The 21,009-nt window shown below is 28.4% G+C and overlaps 11 protein-coding genes across 11 annotated transcripts; 4 read left to right on the top strand and 7 right to left on the bottom strand. All coding sequences in view use genetic code 12, as the record gives it.

Moving 5' to 3' along the window:
• Nucleotides 1-10: 10 nt before the first annotated feature.
• On the top strand, nucleotides 11-1,201 carry KGF54_001693 (SCF ubiquitin ligase complex subunit; the record flags this gene model as incomplete). The annotated part of the gene is made up of 1 exon (XM_051762090.1): nucleotides 11-1,201. The coding sequence occupies one exon, from the start codon at nucleotides 11-13 to the stop codon at nucleotides 1,199-1,201; it is 1,191 nt and encodes a 396-aa protein (XP_051621231.1).
• A 328-nt stretch (nucleotides 1,202-1,529) lies between these two features.
• On the top strand, nucleotides 1,530-4,100 carry NIP1 (translation initiation factor eIF3 subunit c; the record flags this gene model as incomplete). Its single annotated transcript, XM_051762091.1, has 1 exon — nucleotides 1,530-4,100. The coding sequence occupies one exon, from the start codon at nucleotides 1,530-1,532 to the stop codon at nucleotides 4,098-4,100; it is 2,571 nt and encodes an 856-aa protein (XP_051621232.1).
• Nucleotides 4,101-4,392: 292 nt separating this feature from the next.
• On the top strand, nucleotides 4,393-5,487 carry KGF54_001695 (uncharacterized protein; the record flags this gene model as incomplete). Its single annotated transcript, XM_051762092.1, has 1 exon — nucleotides 4,393-5,487. The coding sequence occupies one exon, from the start codon at nucleotides 4,393-4,395 to the stop codon at nucleotides 5,485-5,487; it is 1,095 nt and encodes a 364-aa protein (XP_051621233.1).
• A 43-nt stretch (nucleotides 5,488-5,530) lies between these two features.
• On the bottom strand, nucleotides 5,531-6,337 carry KGF54_001696 (oxidoreductase; the record flags this gene model as incomplete). Its single annotated transcript, XM_051762093.1, has 1 exon — nucleotides 5,531-6,337. The coding sequence occupies one exon, from the start codon at nucleotides 6,335-6,337 to the stop codon at nucleotides 5,531-5,533; it is 807 nt and encodes a 268-aa protein (XP_051621234.1).
• A 431-nt stretch (nucleotides 6,338-6,768) lies between these two features.
• RPL20B (60S ribosomal protein eL20) lies at nucleotides 6,769-7,499 on the bottom strand (the record flags this gene model as incomplete). The annotated part of the gene is made up of 2 exons (XM_051762094.1): nucleotides 6,769-7,287; nucleotides 7,473-7,499. The coding sequence occupies 2 exons, from the start codon at nucleotides 7,497-7,499 to the stop codon at nucleotides 6,769-6,771; spliced, it is 546 nt and encodes a 181-aa protein (XP_051621235.1).
• Nucleotides 7,500-7,915: 416 nt separating this feature from the next.
• Nucleotides 7,916-8,830, bottom strand: ERG251 (Erg251p; the record flags this gene model as incomplete). Its single annotated transcript, XM_051762095.1, has 1 exon — nucleotides 7,916-8,830. One exon carries the CDS (start codon nucleotides 8,828-8,830, stop codon nucleotides 7,916-7,918), a length of 915 nt encoding a protein of 304 aa, XP_051621236.1.
• A 411-nt stretch (nucleotides 8,831-9,241) lies between these two features.
• CPA1 (carbamoyl-phosphate synthase (glutamine-hydrolyzing)) lies at nucleotides 9,242-10,498 on the bottom strand (the record flags this gene model as incomplete). Its single annotated transcript, XM_051762096.1, has 1 exon — nucleotides 9,242-10,498. One exon carries the CDS (start codon nucleotides 10,496-10,498, stop codon nucleotides 9,242-9,244), a length of 1,257 nt encoding a protein of 418 aa, XP_051621237.1.
• Nucleotides 10,499-10,688: 190 nt separating this feature from the next.
• KGF54_001700 (ubiquitin-ubiquitin ligase) lies at nucleotides 10,689-13,178 on the bottom strand (the record flags this gene model as incomplete). The annotated part of the gene is made up of 1 exon (XM_051762099.1): nucleotides 10,689-13,178. The coding sequence occupies one exon, from the start codon at nucleotides 13,176-13,178 to the stop codon at nucleotides 10,689-10,691; it is 2,490 nt and encodes an 829-aa protein (XP_051621238.1).
• Nucleotides 13,179-13,540: 362 nt separating this feature from the next.
• KGF54_001701 (Elongator subunit) lies at nucleotides 13,541-14,329 on the top strand (the record flags this gene model as incomplete). The annotated part of the gene is made up of 1 exon (XM_051762100.1): nucleotides 13,541-14,329. One exon carries the CDS (start codon nucleotides 13,541-13,543, stop codon nucleotides 14,327-14,329), a length of 789 nt encoding a protein of 262 aa, XP_051621239.1.
• An 11-nt stretch (nucleotides 14,330-14,340) lies between these two features.
• Nucleotides 14,341-16,119, bottom strand: KGF54_001702 (bifunctional triglyceride lipase/lysophosphatidylethanolamine acyltransferase; the record flags this gene model as incomplete). Its single annotated transcript, XM_051762101.1, has 1 exon — nucleotides 14,341-16,119. One exon carries the CDS (start codon nucleotides 16,117-16,119, stop codon nucleotides 14,341-14,343), a length of 1,779 nt encoding a protein of 592 aa, XP_051621240.1.
• Nucleotides 16,120-16,410: 291 nt separating this feature from the next.
• KGF54_001703 (uncharacterized protein) lies at nucleotides 16,411-18,729 on the bottom strand (the record flags this gene model as incomplete). The annotated part of the gene is made up of 1 exon (XM_051762102.1): nucleotides 16,411-18,729. One exon carries the CDS (start codon nucleotides 18,727-18,729, stop codon nucleotides 16,411-16,413), a length of 2,319 nt encoding a protein of 772 aa, XP_051621241.1.
• Nucleotides 18,730-21,009: the final 2,280 nt, after the last annotated feature.

Genomic DNA, 21,009 nt, shown 5'->3' on the forward strand with positions numbered 1-21,009 from the left:
TTTATAAAATATGACAACTGTGGCTAGCAATGTTACTACAAATCCCATATCATCAATAGATCATGAAGCAATAGCTTTATTTGAAAAGGCAATAGAGAAAGAAAGTCAAGGGCTAATGTCAGATGCGGTTGAGAATTATAGAAAAGCTTTTAAATTGAATGAAAAAATAGATTCATTGTACAGATCAGTTAAAGTTCCAACTAACATAAAGAAAATCGTTGATGAAAGAGGTAAAAATGTAATGACTAGAGTTGATGATAAGATTGTGGCTAGAATTAATGTTGACAAGTTAATTGCAAGTTTTGCTGATATTGAAGTTCAAGCTGGAGGATTAGATTTAGCTTTCTCGAATTTATCAATAGACCATGCACAACCTCCCTCACCATTAACTCATCTACCTACGGACATATGGTTGTACATACTAGAAATTTTGGTGCTAACGAATCCAGAGTCATGGTTTATGATGTCAATCACATGTAAGAAATTTGCATATTTGGGATTCAACACAAGTGTATGGAGAACTCTATGTAATACAATATATCCTGCACAAATTTATGAAGAAAATCTAATATATCTAGCAAGTCAAACTTCATCACAAACGATTGAACTACCCATTCCCAAAAATCAACTAGAAATCCTACCACAATATGATAATTCTTGGAAAAAAATGCTACATGAAAGACCATTTATCAAATTTCATGGATGTTATATATCGATTGTTAATTATTATAGTGAAGGTGGTAAAAGTGAGTTTTCACTATCTTGGACAAATCCAGTAAAGACAATAACATACTATAGATACATTAGATTTTACCCCGATGGAACAATGATAAAAGTATTATCTGTACTACCCCCAAATCAGGTTGTTTCATGGTTATCAAAAGAAAGAAAATCAATACCACACGAGGACACTCATGATAAAGAAAGTCACAAGATTTATTCAGGTAAATGGAAAATAAATTCAGCTGGAGAAGTTCATGTACAAATAGACAATGGATCAACTTCATATTTAACATTCCATTATTATTTTCAAGTAAAAAATTTAGGTCACTTTAAACATGGTAAAATGAATTGGATCAAATATTTTGCAGTCAGAAAATCTACTGGTGATGATGATGATAGAGTTGGTGAAATAATGGAATATTCTATTAGAAATGAAAAACCATTCAAATTTTCAAAAGTACGTAGTTACAAAATATAGATAGTTTCATAGAATTAGAGACAATGTCAAGAAGAAAATCAAAATTATAGTAGTTGAGACGGGATTTTCAAACTAGAATTGAACCAAACTCACTTGATAGTCTAAAACTATTCTCCATAATCATCTTTCACATTAGTATATGGATACCATCGTTGACAATCAATAGGTTCACTTATTTACTAACTTATTGTGATCTCTTATTTAAATTTTTACACGACTTTTCATTTTGTATTGAAAATTTTTTTGATTTGAATAATTTTTTTTTTTCAAGTAAATTTTACAATCAAACCCAATTAATCAACCAATTCATAAACAATAGATCGTGATCATGTCTCGTTTCTTTGTTTCAGGGTATAACTCAGAATCTTCATCAGAAGAAGAGGATTTATTAAGTACTTCCGAAGAAGAAGAATTAGTATCATCTTCTGAAGAACAATCAGATGATGATTTTTTTGAAAATGATGATGATGAAGAAAGTAGTTCAGATGAAGAAGGTGGAAGACCAACAGGACCAGCTTATTTTTTGAAAAAATCATTTTTAAAAGGTGGGGATTCTGACGATGAAAGTGATGACGAAGTAAGAACTGCAGTTAGAAGTACAAAAGATAAATTATTAGATGATATGAAAGCATCAATTGAAATTATAAATATAAATAAAAGAAGTAATAATTGGATTGTTGCTTTAAGTGAATTCGAAAAATTAGGAAGATATTTGAATAGAGCAAATCAACAAAATTTTGGTACACCTAAATTTTATATTAAATTATTATCAAGTTTAGATGATTCTATAACTGAAACTGGAAATAATGAAAAAGATGATAAAACAATGAAAGCTGATGAGGCAAGAGCTTTTAATACTTTAAGACAAAGAGTTAAAAAACAAATCAAAGAATATCAAACTTATTTTGACTTGTATAAAGATGTTCCAGAAAATTTTGAACAAGAAGATGAACCATTAGATGCAGGTTCAAGAACCGAAGAAAAACAAGATGAAAGTAAATCATTAAGTCCAGTATTTCAAACTTTAAAGCAAGTTAGTGAAAGTAGAGGTAAGAAAAATATTGATAAGGCTGAACAAATTACAAGTTTGGAAAGTTTAATTTCAAATGATCTTAGTACTTTTGAATTAATTTCAATTTATCAAATGTTATTATCGTTAAGATTTGATGCTTCATCTTCACAATTTTTACCAATTCAAGACTGGCAAAAGAATAATGATGATATAAATAAATTGTTGGATATTTTATTTGCTTCTAAGGAATATCAAGTTAATGAAAATGGTGAATCTACTGACGAAATTGATATTGAACCAACTCCAGTTGATGGTGTTAAAATTATATATGGTTCAATAACATCATTAATTGATAGATTGGATGATGAATTTACAAAATCATTACAGAACACCGACCCCCATTCAATGGATTATGTTGAAAGATTAAAAGATGAAAGTAGAATTTATAATTTGATAGTAAGAGGTCAAGCTTATATTGAGTCAATAACACCATCGCTTGCTAGTGAACAATTAGCTAGAATTGTATTAAGAAGATTAGAACATATTTATTATAAACCAAATCAATTAATTCAAGGTAATGAAGTTGAAACTCAAATCGGGAAAGGAAGTTCTGATGAAATAATTGATTCATTAAGTGAATATTTGAGAAACAATGACAATAGAATATTTGGTAAACATGCCATACTATACTCCATCTACTATTATGCTGTCAATAATCAATATAAAAAAGCCAAAGATTTGTTCTTATCTGCACAATTTGGTAACATCAATTCATTAGAATCATCATTACAAGTTCAATATAACAGAGCATTAGTTCAACTAGGTTTAAGTGCTTTCAGATCTGGTGAAATTGAAGAATCTCATAGAATTTTAAATGAAATTGTAAATTCTCAAAGATCAAAAGAATTATTAGGTCAAGGTTTTAATAGCAAATTTCCAAATCAAGCTACTTTAGTTGAAAGACAAAAATTATTACCATTCCATCAACATATTAATTTGGAATTATTAGAATGTGTTTACATGACATGTTCATTATTAATTGAAATTCCAGCATTAGCAGCAGCATCAAATACAAAAGATAAAAGAAAGAACACATCCTTAAAATCATTCAAGAGTAAACTTGAGTTTCATGATAGACAATTTTTCACAGGTCCACCTGAAAGTATTAAAGATCATATAGTTCATGCATCAATTGCATTACAAAAGGGAGATTGGTTAAAAGCATATGATTTATTATCATCAATCAAAATATGGAGATTATTCCCAGATAATGATGATCTTTTAGCGATGATGAAAAATCAATTACAAATCGAAGGGTTGAGAACTTATATCTTCACTTACAAGCCAGTTTATTCAAAATTATCAATTTCAAAATTAAGTACAATTTTTAAATTATCAGATGATAAAGTTATAGAAATTTTGAGTAACATGGGTGAACAAGTTGTTGATGGATTTGTCAATTTTTCAAATACTCCACAAAGATCAAAATTACAAGAATTAGCTATATTAATGAATGAAAAAATACAATTACTTACTGAAAAGAATGAAAAAACTTCTTCAAATGGTTATGGTAAAAAACAAACTACTCAAACTCAACAACAAAATCAAGGTCAACAAAATCAACAACAACAACAACAACAACTGCAACAAAATCAACAATCAGGTCAACAATCAGGTCAACAACAAACTCAACAAGGTCAAGCACAGCAACAACAACAACAAGCTCAAGGACAACAACAACAACAACAACAACAATCTCAATCTCAACAAACACATCAATCATCTCATCAACAACATCAACAATCTCAACAATCACAAAATGAAGAAAATAAATTTAGATATGCTAATGTCAATTCAAATAATGACGAATTTCAAGTCACTGCATAATTAATTTAAATAAGTTTTCATAGAAGTTTATAAAAAACTCATGTAATGTAATGTACATTTATCCCAAGACATTATCAATCTCAAGACTATATGTAATTGAGTATGTTTAGATTCTATAAGTTTCTCTTCAAGTTTATGATATATTTTTATGTTGATAGTAAAGTTTCGTAAGCATCTGGTAGTTTTATCAATCTGAGATGAATTTATGATTTTGTGTTTCAAAAAAATTTATTCTGTTTCATTATCACTTATAATCAAGTATCTAACCAAGTTCCTATACAACTACTACAAAATGACTGTGGATAAAAAGAAAATCAAAGTATCAGCATTATGCGAGCTATGTCATGCAAGAAAAGCAGTAATGAAAAGACCGAAAAACCTAATGAAATTATGTAAAGAATGTTTCTACAAGGTATTTGAAACAGAAATCCATAATACTATAGTCTCAAACAACTTGTTTCAACCAGGTGATAAGATTGCTATAGGTGCTTCAGGTGGGAAAGATTCAACTGTGTTAGCATCTATTTTAAAGACTTTAAATGAGAGATATAATTATGGTTTAACTTTAGTTTTATTATCTATAGATGAAGGTATAAAAGGATATCGTGATGATTCATTAGCCACAGTGAAAAGAAACCAACAACAATATGAAATGGAATTAGAGATAGTATCATACAAAGAGTTATATAATTGGGATATGGATGAAATTGTGAGTTGTGCAGGTATAAGATCATCATGTACTTATTGTGGAGTCTTGCGAAGACAAGCTCTTGACAGAGGTGCAGCAAAATTAGGTATTAATCATGTGGTAACTGGTCATAATGCAGATGATATGGCAGAAACTGTATTGATGAATTTGTTACGTGGTGATGCTAATAGATTAGAAGGAAGTACTAGAATAATGACTCAATCTGCTGAATCACCAATCAAGAGATCAAAACCATTTAAGTATACTTATCAAAAGGAAATAGTATTGTATGCTCATTACAAGCAATTGGATTATTTCTCAACCGAATGTTCTTATGCACCTGAAGCGTTTAGAGGTACAGCTAGAGAATTACTCAAGAGTTTGGAAAGTATACGACCTTCATGTATTATGGATATTATATATAGTGGAGAACATTTAGTATTAGCTAAAAAACAAAAAAAGAAAACAGTTGCATACAAGAACAAGAAACCTGAAGAATTGGAAATAAATAAAGATGGATCAGTATCTATAAAAACTTCAAGATGTGAAAAATGTGGGTATTTATCTTCAAATAAAATATGTAAAGCATGTATGTTATTACAAGGATTAGAAATGAATAGACCAAAAGTTAGTATAGACACAGGATCAACTGAAGGGGCAGCTAAAATGACGAAAGTACTAGAGGGTTTAAGTTTTTAAAGTAAATATTTATTAATTAAAACATTTTCTTTTTTTATTCAATTTAATCTTTTGTTCTATAATAATGGAAAGGAGAAGCTTGATGATTAGGAAAAACCAAAGTTTCAGCAATAACCACATTTTGTCTTCTTGTAATTGCAAACACCAAGGATTCAGCAATATCAGTAGCTGTTAATGGTTCGGTATTATCATACACGGCATCAGATTTAGCTTGATCACCTTTAAATCTAACCATTGAAAAATCAGTCTTGACCGCACCAGGACTGTTTAATATCACTCTAATTTTGGTCGAAATTAATTCTTTTCTTAATGAATCACTGAATGATTTAATGGCTGCTTTTGATGCACAATAAATTGAACCTTTGTCATATGGTACTATACCTGCAATACTTCCAATAAATACTATAGTACCTGAGTTTTTCTTTTTTAAAATTGGTAAAACCTTTTTAGTGACTGCGATAGATCCAATAACGTTAGTTTGGAATACAGTTTCTGCATCTTCTACTTCAGTGTTTACAAATTCATCTTGTCCAATAGCCAAACCTGCATTGTTGACTAATACATCAATATCTGAAAATTCACTTGGTAAGTTGGCAAAAAATTTATCAATTGATTTTAAATCTGATACGTCCAAACTTTCTGATAAAACTTTTATTCCAACATATTCTTTTTCTAATTTAGCTTTTAATTCATCTAACTTATCTTTTCTTCTTGCTGTTATAATTAATTTAATATTTGGATTGGTTTCTGCTAATTCTAAACATGTTGCTTGTCCAATCCCTGATGAACACCCTGTAATAAGAAATGTTTGGTTTGCTATTCTTTCAGCTGCTGCTTTACCGTAACTCATTTTTATTGGTGAATATGGGAAGGAAGTGTTGATAGTAAAGTTGTTGAAATATCAAATTTAGATTAATCAGTGCGGTTTCGGGTTCTCATTTTTCAACTGTGGGTTTAACGATCTCTGACTGATAAGATATTATTACACGACCTAATTAAGCAGTACCCGCTATGAGGGCCCTTTCAGAGTTAAACTAGGTAGGTAAGTGAATAGATATACAAAGCTAAAAGATTACGAAGCTGAGACTTATATAGAACTAATGTGTTATTTTTAATCTTGTAGAAGTAGTGTGTATTTTGTTATATATATATTATTGACATACACAAGATAAATCTCCTCTTTAAAATACCGTCATGAATGATTTTATTATTGGTTTTTTTTAATTATCCCAAGTATTAATTATTTAATATACAATAATGTAATGAAAGGTTGAAATTTGTTTAATAGAAAGTTGATGGTCTGTGACTGTAGTATAAAGCTTTTGTTTTTTGAACTCTGTGTGGTAATGGGAATTTTAAATCTTTAGTAAGATATTGTTTAACATATTGTCTTTTAACATCATCAGCTTTTTGTAATTCAACAACTTTTAAAATGTGAATATTTCTAAATCTTGCTCTATGTCTAGCAGCTAAATCTTGGTACATAGTTTCAACAGCACCAACTCTAGTAACATCTCTATATTCTTTATACATATTATGGATACCTGATCTTGATTCATATCTAATCCAAACACCAAAAGTTTTAACTTTAGTTGGTTTAGCTTCACTAATAATATTTACTGAAACAATTTCACCTAAAGTTTTTTTAACTTTATGTAATTTTTGTAAGAAATACCAATATCTTGATTTAGCAACAACAGTATTTGGAGCAAAAATTCTCATACGGAATAATTTTGGTTCTGGTGCTGATTCAGTAGGTAATCTTCTACCAATGACTTGATATTCGTTTAATCTTGACATCTAAAATTTGAGGCTGTTAGTAATTTGTTGACAATTTACAAACTTTTGAATATCTTATATGACGGCAGGTAGGTTGAAGTGATTTGTCAAAATATTTAGTTTCTTTTTCAGTGGTTGTAAAAATATAAAATGGTGATGGCCCAAATTCAATTATTTATATTATATCTCTTCTCCAATTTTTATACATTCCCTGGTTGACTTATATCATTCATGTGTTTCCTCTCTAGTCATATAAAACTCCAATCCATTTAATCATTCGTATTTGAACATACTTTTTACTATATTGGTTTGAATATACTCTTCTATATCAAAGACCTGAAAATTAAATTCTGAAATTTTTTTAGTTTTTGTTTTTCTCACTATACAAAATCTTATTATTGTCACTCTATATTAGTTGGGAATATTTCCTCTTAACTATGTAGGCAGTTGGTAGCTAAAAAATAAAACAAAGTAATAGGGTTAAAGCCCTAAAATATGAAACAACCCTTGCTACCAAATCATTCCAAATTTTGATAGTACTACATTTACGTTTAACGTCAAGTTATGAACATAAAGGCAGTTAAAGAGGAAGAAAGTACAGAATAGGTCAGTTAAAATGATAAGGTATTGTCTCTTTACTGTTCTGTTGTTACCTATTTTTTCTATGTAATTCTTCACTCCTAGAATTTGCTAATTTCTCCCTTCTCTGTTTAGCTAAAGTACCACATTCAGTACTTAATAACCAATCCCAAAAAGTAAAACTAGATGCATAATTTCCAATAAAATAATGATGATGCTCATCATGATGTGCTGCTCCTGCCCAAAGTGGGAAAAGTTTGTTTAAACTCCAAGGAAAATCATAACCTGAATGAGAATCAACTGCTTGAAATAATCTTAATATAATCCAACATGTAATTGTGAATAAATGAATAGATGGTAAATTTGGATTTTTTGTAGCTGCAAAAGCGTACAAGATTGGAAAACCCACTGTTCCTACACCTAAAGCTGCTACTTCTGCTGGATGTGCATATTCAGCAGCTAATCCAAATGGAGCTGCATATTTATGATGAATCTTATGAATATTCTTATAGAACCATCCATAATGAAACAATCTATGAAATGAATAATGCCATAAATCTTCACAAATGAAAAAAAACACTATTTGTCCTAATTGAATTTTCCAATTTGGGAAAGGAACATCATAAGTAATATTTAATTTTGCACACAAGGGATGAAATAACCAAATAGGTAATGCTTCAACTAAAAAATGAGATTTTAAAACTGATTTAAAACATTCCCATTGTTCTTGATTTGATGGTAAACTATTTGGTTGGATCTTATACTTATTGAAAAATGAAATTTGATCTATTATAAACCATGGTAAACATCTACCAAAATACATTATTTCATGAGTTAAAAAAAATAAAAGACCAGTTGCTACAATATCATTACCAATGTACGTGTACCATTTTGCCCATAATTGTTCTATAAAATTTAAATTCTCGAGTGGTACATCTTTAAAAATTGATGTTGTGTTTAATGAAGGTGGATGTAAAATGTCCATGATATTATTATATGCGAAGTGTTTGAGATATATTCAATACATAAGAAATAATAACTAAGTAACTACGATTGTTTATATATAAAAATTTCGATTTGACGTATTATTTTTATTATCATTCTACATTTGTTGTGTGTTTATCAAATCGTATGATTTTGCAGCCCGATTTAAAAATTTTTAAACACAAATAAAAATTTGAAACGAGAGTTTTGAAAAATTTTAAGATAAATTTCAAAACTTTAAACGAGAGGAACGGTATGGATCTACTTACACTAAATATGAAATATTATAATTACGGATTACAGATTACTAGTGGTGATGGTTTCTAAATATTTTCTTATATTTATTCTATTAACTAAACTTGAACCCTTTCGTTTAAAAAAAAAATTATATTTATCTTCTAAATTACTTTATTTATTCTACTCTTTCAGTTGGTAAAATATCAACTAATAAACTACCTTCAACACTTGGTAAATTTAATCCATTAGTCTTTTTGTACTCACCAATGTTATCGAAAAATTTATCAAATAAATATGCAGTATCTTGAGGACCACCTTTTGCTTCTGGATGGAATTGAGTTGAAAAAACCGGATTTTTTCTATGAATCATTCCTTCATTACTTAAATCATTAAGATTTATAAAAAATTGTTGCCAATCTTCACCTAAAGTTGTTGAATCAACTGCATACCCATGATTTTGTGATGTTATATGACATTTACCACTTACTAAATCTAATGTTGGAATATTATGAGCTCTATTACCATATTTTAATTTTATAGTTTTAGCACCACTTGCTAATGCTAATAATTGATGACCTAAACATATTCCAAAAATAGGTAAATTTGGGTATTTATCCATTATTTTGCTTAAATTGTCAACAGTAGTTGAACAATGAGTTGGATCACCGGGACCATTAGATATAAATACGCCATCGAATTTATTTGCAATTTTATCGATTGGATAATCATAAGGGAAAACAGTTATTGAAGCACCTCTTTCAACTAAACAACGTAAAATATTTTCTTTTGCCCCACAATCTAATACGGCAATATGAATATCTTTTGAATGTTCTTTTGGACAAGCAACATGGAATGGTTGTTTTGTAGTGACTTTATGAACTAAATTTACAGCTCCTGGATCTTCAAATGCTGCATCTTCATCTGCATCATATTCTTCACCAATTGTAATTTTACCTAAACTTGAACCTTTATCTCTCAAATATGAAACTAATTGTCTTGTATCTACTCCAGTAATAGCTGCAACTCCATTTCTTTTACACCATTGTTGTAAACTTTCAACAGCAGTCCAATGACTATATTCTAATGCAACATCCCCAACAACAATACCAATACATTGAATCTTTGGACTTTCCATATATTTTAATAAATTAAATTCATCTTTTAATGTCGATGAAGGTACTCCATAATTTCCAATTAATGGTTGTGTAAAACATAAAATTTGTCCCTTATATGATGGATCAGTCATACTTTCTGGATATCCAACTAATGAAGTTGTGAAAACTGCTTCACCACTAACATTTCTATTTGCACCAAATGAATAACCACTGAATACTGGACCATTTTTTATTGTTAATGTGGCTCTATCTAATTGTGATTTATTGTTGGTGAATGATTTACTAGCAGTAGCTAGAAATCGTTTAAATTGAAACATTGTGAATGGTTGAGTTATGAAATGAAGTTTTGATATTAGTTGATGTTAAGTATTGAAAAAAAAATTTTAATAAATTGAAAAGACTCATTTCTAATTTACCGCGTTACCTAATTTAGAAAGAGGTGAGGCTCTTATGTAATTACGTCAACGTAATCACGTGATTCATTTATTTCATTTCGTGTATTAATATTTAACCTACCAAGACAGGTACATCTAACTTAACAGTATTATGAGCAAACTCATTTTGTTCATTATTTGTACCTTTAAATTTACACATGACTTGTAAGCAATATAATCTACCAACTAAACAACTTTGGAAAGTTGGTAATAAATTTATATAGTTTTTATTTTCAACATCTAAATAAATTTTGATTTTTTTGGACCACTGGAATTTGTTATTTGGTAATTGTTTGATTGACCAATCTTCATTATCTTTTATTGAAGTTTTAAAATAATGTTGAATTGTGTCTTTCTTTATACCTAATTTTTGTATTGATTTTAAATACATGAAAGAATCTTTACTTACATAAATTGAATTTGTTTTAATAAAATTTATATAATTCGAAACTTGATCTTTTATATATTGTAAATTTTTTTGTGTTGTTTCTACCGGATCATTTGGCAATCTATCATGACTTTTGTAAAAAAAATCGTACCCCATTTCAAAAGGTAAGGGGTACTCGGTCTTGTATGACCATATTATAATATTTGTATCTATTGTCATTGGTGGTGGTTTTGTATCGTGTTCACTTTCGAAAATTAATTGAACGTCTAAATAATCCAAAAGATCTTCTTCTTTTCTGTTGTATAATTCTTCCATATTACTTGTCACTGGTTTTAAAGAGTTATCTTCACCAGCATTATACTTCATTATTAATCTAGGTGCGGAATATGCAATAACTTTATCTGGAAATTTTATGGACATTTTCAGTTCTCCTACCTTGACTAATGATGAAAGAATCATTTTCTTCTTTTTACCAAATATTTCAACAGGATGATCAGTTGAAACTAAAGCATCTTCTTTATTCTTTTTGACAAATTCATCATCATCATAATTCAACGTTAAATTTTTCAACTTCAACATGTCTGGAGTTAATTCATCTTTTGTTAATTTTTGATCTATTTCTCTTTCAATTTTCTCATTTTCTAAATTGATGGACTTCCATGTAAGATTGTAATTTAGCTGTTCCAAAAATTTACCACCAACTCCTATATTTGGATAATTCCCTACATTATGAAACTTACAATATTCAACTTGTTCTTTTAGGTCAGGTATAAATCTCAAAAAATATTGAGTACTTTTAGATATAACATATTCATTTTTAGCATCATTAATTTCTTGATGTGAAACGGCATCTTTTGAATTAACATTATCAATAAATTTAGCTTCAATAGTATATGCAATACTTAAATCATCAAAACTATAATCTTTTGTTAAAATGGGAGTACCTCTTAAATTCAATGATCCGTACCCCAATGCTTTGTTCATAGTTATACTTTCACCTCTATTGAAAAAACTTGTTTTATCTACTCCCATTGAAGGTGGTGGTAGAATATGTTGTAAAATAGAATTCATACAAACATTATCTAATAACCTATGTGGGAATTTGAAAGTGAAAAATTTCTTATATTTAATTCTAGGCTGTAAAATTCGGTTATCTGGTATTCCCAACACTGTACCATCAACTTTATCTCTTGAGAGTGGTTCATATTCTATACCTGCACTATTGGGTATATAACCATATCCATAGCTTGCATTTAAATCATACATTTTTAGAAATTTCTTCATTAAAATCTTGCTATATTTATGTTGAAAATCAAATGCATTGGGGTTCCGTTCTGTTGTTTTGACAGTACCTTCTAATGAAACTGTGAATAATCCAAATCTTAGTGGCGCGTCTGAATTATTAATCACCGTGACATACCCATTGACATGATCACCACTAGTATACTCCTTCAATCTCAGTTCCAACTCATGCTCAACATTTGGGTACGGTATTTCCTTTGTTACATATATTTGAATCTCAATGGGGGAATTAGTTGAACGATTTAATCTATCTATATTATCTAGAACTGAATGACCATAAGTATCTTGGGTAACTGCCATATTTTCATTATGTACTTCAGTATTTTGATTAGTAGAACTCATTACTGGTGATATCCCCACAGGATCTTCTTCAAAATTATATTCTTGATTATTATTTCTTTCATGTTCTCTTTCTAGTCCGTATTCGTTTAAATTTTGATCAATTGATTGTTGTGGAGTCATTCGAGGCGATGAAGATGTTGTTGTAGTGGTATCTCCATAAACTGGTGGAATAGTTGACAAATCTTCTCTGAATTGTCTATCATCCCTTTTTAGTATACTTTGAAACATTTCAAAAGAAGGTAACAAATCAAAATAATTCGTCTCTGTTGAAGTTGAAGTTGTATGTAATGTATTTACTTGCTCTGAAGGTCTCCTACTTGATGTAGTCCCAGATAAAATATCAATTTGTCTTTGTTGATCTTTTGATGGTCGATAAGGTACATTTTTAGTTTGAGGTATTCTTGAACGAGATGATGAAGATCTTGATGAAATCGGTGTTAAGTGTGGTGGTGATGTTGTTTCTGATTGTTGATATGATGGTGGCGGTTCTATTTTATTATCATTTTCATTGGTGAGACCTTCTTTCGTCATATCAATTTCATCTATAACTTTTGTTTGATAAGGAAATTGTAAAATCTAAACTTTCATATTTGAAATATTTTTTGTTTTGTTACATTTTGATGATAAAAATGTGAGTTTTTTACTTTTAATAAAATGACAACTTGACACTCATTGCAAAACCACGTACTTGACTTCCTGTTATTGGCTCAAGGTTGGAGATAAAAAAAAAGCTTCAATTAAGTCTCCATTTCTTATTCAATATGTCAAATTATGGAAGTACTATTTGACTATTGCCGTATCTTCAAATACCCCTTAACATTAAAACCCAAAAAGTAAAACTAAAAAATAACATCTCAATTTCGAACCAAACTACATCAAACTCAATCAAACAAATGTCACAAACAAATCAAGACCTAACATTTTTCAAAGACCATACCCTAATATCAGAGAAGATACTAACAGGTAGAAACTCATATCTAACAACTATAACACATACTCAAGGTACATCACCCAACTGGTTAGTCAACTCGTTAATTGAAAATTGTTTAATAGGAACTGCATCGTTAATAAATCAGGAATTGAAAAATACAACCAAGAGTAAAGTTGTGTTTATTAGCTTTTTGCATAACAAAGACTACTACATAAAAAATTGTCGAAAGAATGGACTTGATTTAACTGATTCGAATTTCATATTCGTTGATTATTTTACTACGTTATTTTCAGAAAAGATTAAGAATACTTCAAATGCAATAGAAGATACTAATAAATTATTTGATTTACAAATACCTGAAAAGTCAGTAGTTTTTATTGAATCACCAGAAGTATTATTATACTCCACGAATATAATAAGTGACGATTTATTATTTAATTTAATCAAATTAAATAGAAAGACAACTCAATTAATAATTATAAGTTCTAAAGATTCAAATTTAGTGGATTACAATGTAAATGAAATAGATAATCCAACTTATAAAATCACTGATTTTTTAACAAAACTATTATTCAGATCACAACTTAACATTTCATTATTACCTTTAGTAACAGGTAGAGCAAAAGATATTACAGGGAGTATAAAAATCTCAAAGGGATGTTTACCATATTTCGACAATTTAGTAGTTGATGAAAAAGAATACGTCTACAACATTACAAAAGACTCAAATATAAAAATATATTACCGTTAAAACTTTTTTAATCAAGACCTTTTCCTATGTAAATTATATAAATCATCTAATGCAAATTCAATAGCACATCTTGTCCATAATAATGGAAATAAAGGCCAAACTGATCGTTCACCTACTAAAACCCAATAAGGGATATTTTCCATTGTTCTATGAACATCAAATACTCTACCGAAATCTTTTACTAAGTAACGAACTTCAGGAACGATAGTTACTTCTCTTATTGATGCTAGATATTGCATTTGTGTTGGTTTTTCATCAATAAATAATCTTTTCATTACTTCTGTTAATAAACCAAGTTTGTTCAATACTACAATTCTATGTTGAATTTCCATACCTATGATGTTCTTCAATCTTTTCATAAAATTAAAACCTGTATCTTTTGTATATTTTTCAATATCTTTCTTAGACATTTCTCCATCATAACAATTTTTCTTTTTATCGTATTTGACTTTACCATAAGATGCATGATAATGTTTCAAATCATTACTAATCAAAGGTGCAAGATATGGACGTGCTAAACTTATTACAAAGTGATTAACATTAAATAATTCAGTTAATTTAGTATATGGTGATTGATGTTGAATATTATTCGATATGTTACTTTGGAAATATGAAGTTTGATAACTAACATCTTGAGGTTTTAAAAATTTGACATCGATATCAGGAGTTTGTAAAACTATTTCATTATTAAAATCTTTGACATATAATGCAATATCATCTGATAATACTCCAGTTCCAATTGATGCATAAATCGCGGTCCAAATTATAACATTTGGAGCAGTTATATAATTTAATAATGATGGTACACTTCTATTTGTTGGATGGATAACAATGTTTAATATTTTACCTGTTTTCATATATGCTTCTTCAAAAGTTACATCACCAATTGTATCTCTAACAAATTTTAAGAACAACAAGATATCTTGACTATAACCCTTTTTAACAACATTCTCAATAACATTCCCATATCGTTCATCAATTTCATGATTTAAAACATCTATATTTTTCATCAATTCTTCAATATTAACTAATATTGGTATTAATTCATCATCAGTTAAAGTACACACAAGAGAAGCAACTGCTGCACCGACAGCACTACCACCGATAACTCTAGGTAATAATCTTCTAAAATACAATGCTTTAACAACACCTAAATGACATAATCCAAATAATGAACCACCTTGTAATAATAAAGCAGTTGATCCAAAACTTTGTCTTGCATCATGGAAAAAATCCAATTTTAATTGTTTTGAATTCATAACATAATCATCACCATTTGAACTACTTAAACTTTCATTTAAAAATTCTAAACAATTTAAAATTTCATTTATATATTCTTCAATTTTAAATTTTGTACCCATATAAGATTTTAAATATAATCTTTTTTGAGCAATTCCTCCAAAATTCCTAATTAATCCTGACCTTAGCAAAGACATAATTTGTTGAAAATCTTGATTTTCTCTTGCTTCAACTAATAATTTTATACGTTCATTAATTAAAACATAATCATAATGTTTACTTATAAAATTTTGTCTCCATAAATCCATATTTGTAAGTTTATCAATTTCAAATGCAATTTCTTTCCATTCATTATAATTCGAAACATTAGTTAAATCCTTAATATGATCTTTTAATGGATCTTTTCTATAATATATATGATATAAATGTTTAACCCAAAAGAAACATATATCTATTATAAATTCAATTATAGCCCATATAAAACTTGGAGTATTGTTTATTATAAATGCAACAATTGGTAAGACCGTATTGTTGATTATATATTTGATCATATTAAATTCATGCTAATGTTGTAATGTAAATTAAGTTGGTTGTAAGGTGGATCAGGAACTAAGATGTTTAAAGCTGGCTTAAAAATGGTTGCATTAAATGTTTAATAATAGTAACAAAAATAGAATTTAGCGTGTGATATTTTGATTTATTATGCATAGTTATAAATTTATACAAGAACAAAAAGTTGCAAAAAATTACCAATATTCATTAAACAAATCATACAATTACATAACTAAGACATAATACAAAATACATAAATGTACAATATAAATAGTATCTAGCTCTTAAATTTATTTATCACCACCTCCAGATATAAATTTTTTACTTTTACCAAATAATTTCTTACCAAAACTAGTAGCAGTTGATCCAGTACCTTCAACTTTATCTTTCATTACATTGACTTTAGATCTAAAAGATCCATACCTTCTTAAATCATTATGAGGAGCATTTTCATAAGCTTGAGATGCTATTCGTCCAATATGAATTTGATTACTAAAATCAGAACTTTGTTTTAAACTTAAATGTAACCAATTTTGTAAACCTGAATCGTAATTTGATTCTTTTTCTAATGCTTTTTTAAAAGCATTTATTCTATCTATTGGTTGTGATATTGTAACTATTGATTTCCAATCCGATACTGGATATTTATCTGGGGTAAAATTTATAGTTGATTGTGGAGTTGTTATTAATGTGGTTGAATCACTTGTTTCTCTATTTAACTTAAGTGGTGGAGTTTTACTTTGATTTGGAGTTAGTGAAGTAGAAGGTGATTTTGATGTAGATAATTCAATTGATCCATCCGATGCTTTTCTTGGTTGTGTTGGTATTAAACTATTATATTTTTGTGGTAATGATTCTTTTGATGGTGCTGGTGTCATTTTTTCTTCGCCAAAAACTGGTTTTAAATATGGTTTATTGTCTAAGATTGAATCTTGTGTCCTAATTGTATCTAATTTACTTGACGCTGTGTCATCTGCATGTGAATGTATTTCGTGATCATCATCTTGTTCATCTTCTTGAATATTTGGCATTACATCTATCGTATCAGGTACTGATAATGAACTTGCATTTGAATGTTCTTCACTTAATCCTGATAAATTTCTACTTTTGGTAAATTTATCATATTTTGATTTAACCTCTGAATCAAAATTTATTGTTGAATCATTATCATTATCATTTATAAATTGATTTCTAAAAGAATCAGTATTTGGAGCCCAATTACCCATATTGAAAGTATCTTGAGATATTCTTCTTGATGATCTATCTACATCTGGTGGTTTAAATGTAGAATCCATTGATAATTTACCAGTTGATAATGAGCCTGATGACATAACTGGCTGTAAATCTGGTGGTGGTAAATCCAAACTCTCACGTTTATTGCTAGTTTCTTCATCGACGTTTTCATTAATTGATGATTGTTCCCCTTCAGAACCATAACCACTTACAATTTGTGAATAATCACCAGAATCCTTTTTAGGTGGTTTTCTAACTGAATCTCTTCTTCTTGCAGCATAATCATCTAAATATGTTTTATGTTGTTGTGCTATTGTTAGAGGTGCAACTGGACTTATATCTGGATGATCTAATTCTTGATGATCTATATTACTTGTATCAATTTGCATTTTTTCAAATTCATTTGAATGATTATTATTTAATTCATCAATAAATGAATCAATATCATGTTTTGGTTCTATTGGTTGTTTTAATCCTTGCTCTTCCTCGTCTGAAGAATCTGCTCCGTTATATCCCCAGTCATCATCAGTACTATCATCATCATCATGATTCTCATTTTTCTTATCAGTTGACAAAATCAATTTTTCAGGTTGATGTTTTATAGTCTTCTCCTTTTCCAAAATTAAATCATCATCATTTTCATCAAATGAATTATCAATACTATTCATACGATTATGAGTAGAATCTTTAAGACTTAGATTCACTGGTTCTCGTTGTATTGAAGAATCAGATTGGAAACTTGCTTCTGATGGTGTACCCAATTGTTCATGATTTGAAGATTCACTATATGTTGGAGTTGGTGGGACTACAAATTCATCGAGATTGGTTTGTGGTTGTTTGATATTGTCAGGTTTAGGTAATGATGTAGTTGATAAATCTGGTTGTAATCTAATGTCATCTTTAAATGCTCCAGGCACAGCCTCGTGATTATGATGTGGTTCTGGTTCTTGACTTATTTCTCGTTTTTCAGTAGGCTGTAAAGCAGGACTATTTACTTCATGTGCTACTTCATTTCTACTATCATCAAATTGATCATCATCATCGCTACTATCATCTGTATCTCTATTGTATGTATTTTTCCTATCAATTGATAAAACTAAATCATTTTGTGGAGGAGGCACTGATGTTTCGCTAGCGTCATTTTTTCGTATTGAGTCATTATACTGGTCTAGTATGCCATGAGGTAATGACGGTACTTTGTTTGTGTTAGATTCATTAATTGTTGTATTTGTAGTTGTTGCATTAGTATTTTGATTTATATTGTTGTCATTTGTCTCATAATCATAATCATATTCATCTTCATCTCCCCAACCTCCATAAGTTGGTACTTCCTTGACCCATCTAGTAGACTTTTGTCTCTCTACGTTATCTGTCATTAGATTCGTTAATTGAATTCTTGTTTTGGTTGTAACTTTTAAATCAATATTAAAATCAATAATTTTTATTTTTTCCTTATTAATTTTTATTTCTCATACATTTTTTTTTGATTGTACCTTAAATTATAATATTTTAGATTTTGACTTATTATGTCATAGCTTAAATTAGACAGAATTGATTATACTATTATAATTAAACATTGTCACTACATAATTACAATAAAACTGACATAGTGGACGAAAAAAAACATTAGATCAAAAGGTACCATGACCTCACACCTTACAACGCTAAATCAATCTTTAGGGGCATTGTATCAATCCTCCTGATTCCGATAAAGGTGAGGTGATAAATTCACTGATTTATGAAGTAATTTGTAAAGTGAATTCTAATTCTTATCTTTGCAGTATCAAATTTGAAAATAGAAAAAGATTACAAGTTTCTAACGTTTGTAACCCGAAGATATGAAAAAATTTGAAGAGGTGGATGAATCTGGAGCTGTTGTGATCGATGTTTATAGTGTAATAAGTTTTTTCAATTTTTAGAAGGGTAAAAATAAAAAATATGGACGCCAATAGCGAAGTAGTTGATATTTTAAATGTCAATTCATGCTTGTATTCCATGATTCTGATTGATCCTGTTCATCAATAGGAGAAACTGCGAAGGGAAAATATGTCTGGAAGGTTGTATATTTTTATTCGACGATATATCCGTTTATCAATTGTCTCAATGGGTAAAAATCTGTTCAAACTTTGAAAATATTAGATCTTACTGTGAATCTCGTATATGCTTGACTTATCGAAAGTCTCGAATTTTACGGTATCAAATTGGATCTAAGATTGAAGCTTTTTAAAATGTGCCTTATTGGTAACTACTTAGTCATAGCTAATAAGTTAAAAGTAGAATTTATGACCACAATTTCTCATGTTTTCTAAACAAGCTATATCCAGTAGTATTAAATTTGTTATTATCAACTAATACATTAATATATGCAATACATTCTATACTTTGAAAGAATATATTTAGGTAAAATTATAGAGAAAAACAATTATAGACGAAGATTTACCTGTAAGATTCAAATCTGCCAATTCAAAAATCGTATTATTCGATCGACTAATTTCTTAGATTTGATAACAGATGAATCTGTCATGTCAAGTTTTGAAATTGACGAACCACTAATTTGTGTAACATTAAATTTATCGAAAAATCATATGAAACATTTATTTTATTGTTAGCCATATTAAAGTATAAGATTTGGTAGCATAAGATATCCCCACATTTTAAAAAGTAAAATATTTAATTTTTTAATTCCGATTTATGCATTAGAATTTTAAAATTTAGTTTTATTTTTATTTTTATAATTATGTCAAAAATATTTACATAAAATTATTAATATAATAATCATAAGGGTTCAACAATTGATCAAAAGACACTGTTAAATAAATACATAAATATATGATTAAATTTATGAAATTACAATTTCTATAGAATTTATAACCTTTATCTAAAGATTGTTTAATACATGAATTTAAACAATAAAATTTAGATTACAACGTATTTTTTTAAAGTTAATAAAATTTTAAAGTTCTGTTAATTAATCCGGTAGTATGAGATTAGAATTTGAAACGATATTATGCGTATAAAATTTAAGCCAAATCTAATGCTAGATCAGACTAAATTCCATGTAGTAGATAATTGATAGGCTTGATTGGATTATATTAGTAAATTGGTCAGTTCTTAGTATGTAAAAAAAGGGGAAAACGGTTCTATAATTTAATTTGATCACTAAAATTATATCAAATTTTGATGCAAAAAAATTAACCCAAATAATTCTTATAAAAAATAGTCATGACAATCTCTGTAAAAGTATAGAAAAGACTAATATAATTGACTATTGAACGTTTGAGAGATTGATCATTATATTTATAATAAAATTGATGGTTTCATGTTCATTAATTTAAAAATGTAATATCTAGAATTATCATATGACAATTTACTAATTTTATTACTTTTCTATTGTATTTCATTGTTACAAATATTAAATATTAAAATTTCATTAATCTGCACCAATTAAATTTTTTTTTTCAAATAATTAATGCGAATAATTTTTAAATTTAAACGAATTGAAATGTAAAATGACAATTATAATCATAACCCTTCAGTTTAATAGAGATAATGAATCAACTTTTAGATCATTAAATCTATAACTAGATTCAAAAGATTAATTTATTGAAAGTTGCAATATTCTATAACTCAATATACTTCTGAATAAAGTAAGTAAA

This window comes from Candida jiufengensis (assembly GCF_024610255.1).
Source record: "Candida jiufengensis strain CBS 10846 chromosome Unknown scaffold5, whole genome shotgun sequence".
Taxonomy (NCBI): Eukaryota; Fungi; Ascomycota; class Pichiomycetes; order Serinales; family Debaryomycetaceae; genus Lodderomyces; species Lodderomyces jiufengensis.